The sequence below is a fragment of the Oryza sativa genome, chromosome 1 (genome assembly GCF_034140825.1).
Source record: "Oryza sativa Japonica Group chromosome 1, ASM3414082v1".
Classification (NCBI taxonomy): Eukaryota; Viridiplantae; Streptophyta; class Magnoliopsida; order Poales; family Poaceae; genus Oryza; species Oryza sativa.
Genome location: NC_089035.1, coordinates 24088250 through 24098120, shown reverse-complemented (window position 1 = coordinate 24098120; position 9871 = coordinate 24088250). Strand labels below are relative to the sequence as shown.

The 9871-nt window shown below is 47.8% G+C and overlaps 1 protein-coding gene across 1 annotated transcript; it reads right to left on the bottom strand.

Moving 5' to 3' along the window:
- Positions 1-6764: 6764 nt before the first annotated feature.
- Positions 6765-8522, bottom strand: LOC4325964 (aspartyl protease family protein 2). Its single transcript, XM_015788938.3, has one exon. It carries the CDS (start codon positions 8492-8494, stop codon positions 6992-6994), a length of 1503 nt encoding a protein of 500 aa, XP_015644424.1. The 5' UTR covers positions 8495-8522; the 3' UTR covers positions 6765-6991.
- Between the last annotated feature and the right edge of the window lie 1349 nt (positions 8523-9871).

Here is a 9871-nt window from a genome sequence, read left to right as displayed (position 1 = left end):
ACCGCGTCCACGGCGCTGCGACAGGAGAAGACACGCATCTTGGACTGCATCCGATCGAACGTCAGCCCCTGCTCAACATAACTCAAGTGCAAAGCAGCGTCTAACCTGGATACCACGAGTTAATGTTGGCACTGACAGCTCGTGCAGCGTCGGCCTATTAGAGACATACGTAAGCATGTTAGTACCAATCGGACAAAAGAAAAAGAAAGAATTGAGCAGGAGTTCGACTTACCCCGAGGAAGTAGTTTCGGTCACAGTGCGTGGGGTACTCATCTGTGACAGCGGCAACATGCGGCTATGGCACGGTAGGAGTAAAGGTCTATTAATAGTGAAATTTGGTAAGCCACAAAATCATCATCGAACTGGAGTCAGTATCGGCTTCAGAATCCTGAATCGGCTGGTGGGAATTATCAAGTCACCAATAGATTATGCTCAAAGGAAAAAGGGTGTTCCTGTTCAAATTCGGACCGTTCTTTCTAAAAGAGATTGCATATTTTCCCAGGGAGAATTTAACAGATTGCAGAGATTGTTAATCATTAATCATCATGGTTATGTGCTGGGATATAAACCATTTCCATTATCTAAAAGAATCATTGTGGTTAGGTACAGTCAGTGAGTCGTTTCAAACAATATTACAGTCAGTGAGCCAATAGGAGTGTTTGTTTGTTGAAATTTGCTCCGGTCCAATAAAAAGTACCTCGAGGAACTAGTACCTCACGGTACTAAATCATTTTCGATCATTGGATCTAATTGGACAAGATGGGTATTGCTAGATCCAACGATCGGAAACGATTTGGTATCGTGAGGTATCGATACTTTGAGGTACTTTTTTTTTTTGGACTGGAGCAAATCTCCTGTCAGTAAAAACTCTGTTCTTATTTGGTTTTCTAACAAAGCTGGATCAATAGATATAATTTCCAAAAAAAAAAAGAAGTTGCGTATGTCATGCAAAATATTTTTTTTGAAATAACTAAAGCTAATTTCAGATGGATCAGGTGGAACATACTTTTGCTTATGTATATGCTCATTGTATTTTTCATTTCATCTCCTAACGTTGAGTTTATGCCTTGCTGTGTCAGGTGGAGGATCTTGGTAATCTGATCAAGCTATACACAGACTGGCATTCTTCGCTTGATTCCTTATTACTCCTTTGATCAGTTTGTGTGAAAAGTCGAGAAAGTGGGTGCTAGTATAAACAGATAGAAGAGCAGGACGATGCCTTTCGCTCAAATGCAGGAGAAGAAAACCGCGAAGAAAAGCCGGATGTTACGAGAACATACGCATTAGGGCAACCACAATGTGCATGAAAACTAACCTTAAGAAATAAAGTAGTAATTTTTGTTGTACCTTTGTACATTGGGAGATGAGCTAGGGAGAGAATAGTGCTATGTGCAACCTTAAGCTTAAGGCTAGCCATAAGAATTAAAAAAATATATCATGGCTTTGCAACATGCATGCACACTTTCAATCTTGAGTAAATATGTGTCTTTTTACTCAATGGGTCCCACCTTAAGGTCGAGAAGCTACCATATACATTGTAGCATGTACTATAGATAAAACAATATAAGAATGTGGGTCCCATCTTATGGCTCAATTGATCTAAAACATTGAGGATGCCCTTATTGCACGCGACCTTTATTTAGGCCCTTAAAGCCCTGTGTTTATTTGTGTCCAAGATTTCCACCGACTTGAGCTTTACTTCCATATAGGCTGTGTTTAGTTGGATCCAAAGTTTGGATTTTGGTTGAAATTAGAGATGATGTGACTGAAAAATTATGTGTGTATGACAGGTTGATGTGATGGAAAAGGACTGAAGTTTGGATCCAAAATTTGGATCTAAACACAGCCATAGTACATGGCGTTTCAAAGGCCGTATATATATGCAATAATCAGAGCTGAGTCATGGCATCGAAAAAAAGAAGGCTGCCATCACGAAGCAATGGAGTGGGTATCATGGGAAAGAGCCAGCATTATGTGACTATGAAATCAATGGAGTCATGTGCTCTGCTCATTGCCAAAAATTTCAATGCCATAGTCATCAAACTCATCAACACTACAGCTATGGTTTGAGTCGCCTCGCCGACCCGTTGCACCGCACTACTCCAATTATCAACCGGATCTAAACTGTTTTAAAATAAAAGGACGTGAATATTAGGAAAAAAAACTAATATCGAATAATTAGAAGAGGTGAGACTTCAAACCCAGATCATCTAGCCTACCATCTTGTAGAGCTAGCAGAAAGAACCCTCAGTCGTTTCTCTAAACTGTTTCTTTTAATGAAGTTTTTTTAATGAAGTTTTTTATGACTTATAGTCAGACAGTGAGAGAGAGCTTATTGGTACCGACGACATTATACTAATACGAGTACTCCATCGTCCTCAAAATATAAATGATTTTATTGGATGTGATATATACTAGCACTAAAAATCTAAATATGACGTATTCTTTGGTGAAGACAACTATCTATTTGACGGAAACTTTTTAGTTATATTTACAGTATTAGAATATATCTCATATAATTCTTATATAATAAAAAAATTATATTTTAAAATGGAGAGAATACATTTTTTAGGGGTGAAAAGCTTGTGTGCCATTCCGTTACACGTACTACCTGTGCGTGTGCACGCTATCTCTTGCGTTGGAATGGGGGAGCCGGAAATGGCCGAACAGGATCGACGAGGTGGATTCCAAGTTGTTGGATCACTTTAATTTCTTTGTACCCCTGTATCGGCTCGAACTCTCAACATTTGACACCTAACTTACTACACCGAGGGAGAAAATTTGTCATTGACAGTTTGACACCTAACTATTTTAAAACACTAAGCAAAGAATATTTAAGTTGCAGATCCATATAATTTCCAAATTGGTATACCTGTCAACTTCGAAATTGGCCTGGTAACGTGCAGCTAGCATATCATGTACAGTACTATCATTCCAACAGTACTGCAATGCTTGCTTAGATCTCTATTAGTACACTACAAAATGAAATACGTATTATTACATGATTAATTAAATTAATTATTTTTTTTAAAAAAGATTAATATGATTTTTTCTAAAACAACTTTCGTATAGAATTTTTTTTTACAAAATACACGCCGTTTAGTAGTTTGAAAAGCGTGCGCGCAAAAAAAGAGAGAGGTGAATTGGGAAAACTGGAGGAAGAACACAGTTGTTTGGGACTAGATATTGGAGTAAGGCCTGGTTTAGTTCCCAAAATCATCACATCAAATCTTTGGACACATGCATGGAGCATCAAATATAGATAAAAACAAAAATTAATTGCACAGTTTGCATAGAAATCGCGAGACGAAGGGCTTGTTCACTTTGCTACCATTTTCAATATTATCTTTTTTTTGGGTAAAATAAAAAAAAAAGTGGCTACATTTAGTTTGTTGCCAAATTTTAGTAAGTACATATGAAATCTTGCCAAAATTTGGCAACCTTGCCAAAATTTTAGTAAGTACATATGAAATTTTGCCAAAATTTGACAATGCCAAAACTTGGTAAGGTTGAAAATTGTAGCAAAGTGAACAAGCCCGAATCTTTTGAGGCTAATTAGTCCATAATTAGCTACAAGTGCTACGATACCCCGTATGTGCTAATGATGGCTTAATTAGACTCAAAAGATTCATCTCGCGGTTTCCAGGCAAGTCATGAAATTAGTTTTTTCATTCGTGTCCAAAAATCTCTTTCGATATTTGGTCAAATATTCGATGTGAGACCCAAAAATTTTATTTTCGCAAACTAGCCTAAGGCTGTATTCGGAGGTGAGTGTTGGGAACCCATCTCCCATGCAAGAAAAACGGAGCGGTCTATTGGTGCATAATTAATTAAGTATTAGCTATTTTTTTAAAAAAATACATCAATATGATTTTTTTAAATAACTTTTGTATATAAACTTTTTTAAAAAAACATCATTTAGCAGTTTAAAAAGTATGTACGCGGAAAATAAAAGGGGAGTGTTAAGAACGCTCTTACAAACACACCCTAATTTGGGAATTTCCCTCACCACCGTCCAGTCGTTGCAAGTCAGCTCAAGGGGGGGGGGGGGGGATATCGTGCCGTTCGGCGAATCTGTAGGACGATACACGCAGATTTATTTACTGTAGCAGTAACTATCGGTGAACGTACCGTACCGTACAAACGTGCAGTGGGAGTGGGGCGCACATGCACTCAACAAAACGCCGAGCTACGTACACCGTGATCGATAGATAATGTTAGCACTCGTACTCTTCACTAGCTGACAACAAAAGGCAGGCCTGCTAATCGTCAAACGATGTCCGTTTTGTCCATCAACCATGTGAATAATACAAGGAGACAGGGAGAAAGGAAAGGGGGAGAGTGTGCTTGATCTGTACTTTACTTGGATGATACGCGAGATAACAATGGTTCCCCCCTCCACTTGCCAGTACATATGGCTTTGGTTCGACGCATTTTTATTTCCGCGAGGGGTTTTGACGCATTTCGCGGCTGCCCGGATATGATGTTCATACATGTACATACACATCGCAGGCTGTGTTTAGGGGGTGTTTGGCTCTCGAAAACATAAGTCTCTAGGGGAGGGACTTATACTTTTGTGAGAGGGACTAAACTTTAGTTCCTAATTCACGCTAAAATTAGAAGTTTGGTTGAAATTGGAATGATTGATGAAAAAGTTGGAAGTTTGTGTGTGTAGAAAAATTTTAATCTGATGGAAAAGTTGAAAATTTAAAGAAAAAGTTTGAAACTAAACAAGGCCGCGATCTACTGGAGTAGCAGTAGTACTACTTTTTTTTTTTAGCAATCAGTAGTACTACTGTAGGAGCCGCTACTTAGATGGTGTTTTTTCTTCTGAAGATGGAGATGCAAATTAAGTTTTTTTATATAAAACGAGATAGTATTAACGTATAATTAATTGATTTTTAATTATTACAAGCTTAAAAAATACTCCTTCCGTTCCAAAACATAAGCATTTTTAGCTATAAATATGGACACATAGAGTGTCTAGATTCATGGTAAAAATTGTTATATTTTAGGACGGAGGTAGTAGATTAATATGATATTTTAGAGCAATTTTCATATAAAAAATTTTCGTACGGAATTTAAATAACGCACCTAAAAATCTTTATCTTCATCTAATTTTTATTGGAGAAAAAAATGGGACCTTCGTGTGCCGTGGGACGGTGGGAGTAGTATCATGGCCTAATTAGTTGACCGAGCGCTCGACATCCGTCAACGACTCAAATCATGCGCGCGCGACGCCCCAGTTATTACGCGTTGGCATGTCATTAGCGGAGTACTACTAATTTACACTTAGCTCTAATTCATGGCACGTACTTACGTGATGTGAATTGTGAGATGCGAGCGTGACGCGGCGCGCCATGTGCAATGTGATGCGTCTCGCTCGCTCCCCTCGTGACGATGCTGGCCGCGGGGGGGCTCTTTCTCCTGAGATCAAGCTGAGAAAGAAGATAGGCGCATCGCCGTCGCGAAATCAATGTGGGTGCAGTGCCTGTGCCGCGGGGGCGCGGGGGCAGCGGATCGGAAGCGGTTGCGAAACCGACCGATCGAGAGCGTCACCGTCCCAGATCGGGGCGCGGGATTCGTTGCCGGAAGAGGGGGGAGCCGCGCACGCCACGCCTTGCTCCGGTAATCTGGTTGGCACCACGCCGCGCGCGTGCCGCGGCCGCGAGCAGGAGCTATAGGGGGCTGGCTAGTGAACTGATCCGTGAGAAAAACGTAAACCTCCTCCCGTGGTTTTTTCCGGGGAGAAGAGACAACGGCCGTGGTCTGGGTGTGCATACGGCATGTGCCGTCCGTTGCACCGGGCACGGTCGACGGGTCGAGGCGGCACATGGAGGCGTGCAGTGGAGAAATTTCCACACTGGTCTGTGGACGACGTGCTGTGTGCACAAGCACAAGCTATCCCTACCCGTACTATTCCAAGTCCATAAAGTAGCATGGGGTTAGGTAGCAGGAGGCCTTGGACAGCGACAAACACGCCCGCAAAAAAGGCACAGTGTCCGAGGCAGCCAAAGCGGTGGACGGACGGAGCCCGGAGAGCAAGGAAAAAAAGCAAGCCCTCCCAACGTTTCTCACAGTTTGTGTCGAGCCTTCGTACGTCTCTCTGACTCTCTCTCTCTCGTCTCCGTGTCCGTGGTACGAGATGGGAGAGAGCGTGAGACCCCACACGTGTGGGCCCTCGCCACTTGAAAACTTACCTTTAGAGCATGTACACCGGTTATAACCATATATCGACAAGAAAATATAAGAGAAAAAAAGTCGGGCTACAGATTTGTAGCCGGCTACAACACAGACTCCAAAATGTTACGTGTGTATAAGTGGTGGGACCGGGTATTAATAATGTAGTATATTTTATAGTTAACTATTGTATAAAATAAGCTATTAGATTGGCTATAGATATTTTAGAGCTAGTAGTTGGCTGTACTATTTACCCTGCTCTTACTCCTTGGGACCGTTAGAAAACTTCCAAGTGACGGCTGTGTGTTCAGTTCGCTCAGTTGCGCTGTGTCAAGTGGCATGCCAATGTCACAGCCTCGCATGTCCAATGCAGTTTAATTAAACGGCAGATTACTATACTTATAACAACTTTCATACTAGTAAAGCCCATCAGCAAAGTTTTACAGAGGTAAAATAGCAAGAAAAAAAGTCCTTTAGAAAAGGCCAAGTTAATTATACTGTCGTAAAAGACCAGGAAAAGAAAAGGGACAACATATATACAACTATAGCAAACGAGCCAGTCAGAGACAGTCATAGAATCATACTGACATGGTCAAGGAGATTTTTATAACCCATCACTTTAACTGTTTTACAGCCTTCAACCGCCTTATCCTCAAAGCACACAGCGCTTTACAGCATCCAAAGCTCTCTCCCTCCCTCACTCACTCGCCACCTTAATCAAACCAAACCCTTAATTAAGTACTTAATTATGACTAAACAAGGCTCACTCCCCCGTTAATTAGATTAAGCAGCAGGCTTAAGGCGCAATTAGCTAGCATCCCTTGGGCACGAAGCCGAGGCGCTGGCCGTCGCCGTCGAACACCACGCGGAAGCCCTGCTGCTGGATGTTCCCGATGATGGAGACGCCGCCGTCGGTGCCGGCGAACGCGAAGCAGAAGGTGCCCCTCGAGTCCACCGGGATCAGGTAGTTCTCCGGCGGCAGCGCGGCCTCGGCGCCGCCGGCGAAGTGCATCGACACGGTGGGCACCTTCACCACCTTGAGCCCGCTCAGGTCGTAGCACGTGTCGAACAGGGAGAACCCGCCCGGGGAGAGGCGGAGGCCCGCGGCCGCCGCGCGGAACGCGTCGCGCAGGGCGGCGTACGCCGGCCGGGCCAGGCGGGTGACGGACGTGCCGGAGTCCACGATGACGCCGCCGCGGCCTGTGGACGGGTCCAGGCGGAGGTCGGACACGGCCACGCCCGGGACGCGCGCGCCGCCGACGCTGATGCCCATGAGCTGCACGTAGTAGAACGTCTCCATCCTGGGGTTCTTCACCATCGGGGTGAAGGACGCGGCGGCCGAGGGCCCCACGGCGCCGGAGCCGAACGTGACGGTGGAGGACCGGGAGGTGGCGCTGGCCGACGAGGAGGTGCGGTCCACGAGGCAGTACGAGAAGCTCCGCCCGAAGCGGCGGGAGATCTGGGAGGGGAAGGAGAGGCTGCCGCGGCCGAGCCCGAGGAGCCCCGCCGCCGCGACGAAGAGACCCTCGTTGTCGTGGCCGCAGCCGAGGGCGACGCGCGGCACGCGGGCCCCGCTGGCGAAGGTGAGGGTCTCCGTGGCGAAGTCCCCGGCGGTGACGGAGCCGTCGCCGTAGGCGACCTGGTAGAGGCAGGCCTTGCGGCGCAGGTCGCAGCCGCCGGAGTCGAGCCTGCGGCAGAGCGGCGCGGCGCAGTCGACGGCGCCGTACGAGTGCGAGGCGCGCGGGTCGAACATCTGGCCGGACTGGTCGTAGCACCGGCGGCAGGGCGCGCACTGGAGCCACACGACGTCGCTGCCGGTGTCCAGCACCATGAGCGCCGGCGTCACGGGCGTCCCCACCCCGATCTTGGTGAAGTACTCCCCGCTCCCCTGCGCCAGCCCGGACACCACCGGCGCCACGAACCCACTCCCGCCGCCGCCGCCGCCGACACGCGTCCCGTTAGCCGCCGCAGCACCCCCCGCGGCCGCGGAGATCCGCGACGCCCTCCTCTTGTCCCGCCGCAACCGGTGCGCGAGCAGCTCGGCCGCGGTGGCGTTCACCGCGAAGTCGTCGCGGTGGACCACGCGTAGCCCCACCGTCGACGCGGCGGCGCCGCCCTCGTCCGCGGCGAGGCTCCCCTGGAACAGACCGTCATCCTCCACGGCGGTGGCGGTGTACGGGTGCGGCGAGAGCGGGGTGGCGACGAGGGTCTGGTACCTGACGGCCTCGGCGACGGCGGCGGCATTTGGCCCGCCGGCGATGGCGAGGAGCAGGAGGAGAAGCGCGGTGGCGAGCAAAGACGGAGGAGGCGCCATGAGCAGCAGCAGCAGCAGCAAGAGGTGTGAAGTGGGCTGGGCGGGTATGGACGGCTATTATAAAAGAAGCGGAGTTGTGCGCGAGTAGAAACCATTATTCCAGGAGATTAGATTAGGCGGAGGTGATTACTGAATTAATTAAGCAGGGTTTCTGGCTTTCTGCGGCGCATGTTCCGGTGGGGCAGCGGCAGCGGCGGTGGACGGGAGGGAGCGGAATAAATGTTGGAGGTGAGCTACTAGTGACTAGTGCGGTTTTGTCTGATTCGTTCGCAGCCGGCCCACGAGCCGGTGAACCCGGTGGTGCGGTGCGGACACGTTCCCGTGCTCGCGTCGTCGTCGCAGCGGCGCGCCTCAGCTCAGCACCGCCAGCGTGTGATACCCCTGTGCCACAGTGCCAGCTTGCGCTCCTGCCGCGGCCTGCGGCGACAGTGTGACGAATCGCGTGTGCCGGTCTGGGGGCATCGATTGGCTGTGCGAATAAAAACCGGAGCAGGGAGGCAGCTTCCGATCGACCACCTTTCCGCTTTCGCTTCTTTTGAAACTGTCCAATTTTCTGAAAAATCTTGGAACTAGTTGAAACTCCAAATACATCCTACAGCTGATGCTACACGTTCTCTACAATCCAAATACACCCTACACCGTGGATGATGTTTCCTGTGGCACGTGATACCATATGTTACACGTTCTATGGATGTTTCGCTGAAATTGTGTAAACCAGGCCTGCGGGGAACAAGGCCTCGGTGGAGAATTCCGTTGGACCAAGGAGTTCTATATGGGCCATATTATGAGATTTTGATGGCCCGCGACAATCATTTTGGGCTGGAATAAGTTCACTTTAGGTCCCTCAATTTGTCGCCGAGTCTGAAATTTATTCGTAAACTGAAATACCAAATATAACGGGTCACTCAATTTACAAAAGGAATCACCCGATGTCCTAAGCAGTACTATGTTCGGCTTTTAGGTAACATGGCAAAGCTGAGTCGGTGCGGGACCTATGTGGGACCCACATGTCAGTGACTAGCATTGTCTTTCATCCTCTCTTCTCTCTCTCCCCTCTCCCCTCTCTTCAGCTCTCTCCCTAATCCTCTCCAAGGCCTCCACCATGGCGTGTATCACGAACCCATCCAGCTCCAGATCTACCACCAGAGGCCGTGGGCGTATGTCAGCAATGTGGGCGACCTCCACTTTCCGTAGCGACACCAACGATAGGGCACCCTCCACTTCCCGAGCTACTCCAACGTGCTCATCATATTGAGCATGTTGTCCACCACCTAGAAGAGAAGCCCAATGCAGCGCGCATACCGTCGGACGCTGTCCAACTCGGCCTCTGTGCCCAACCGACAATGGTGCCGGAAACGGCTGTGTCCTCAAGGGGTC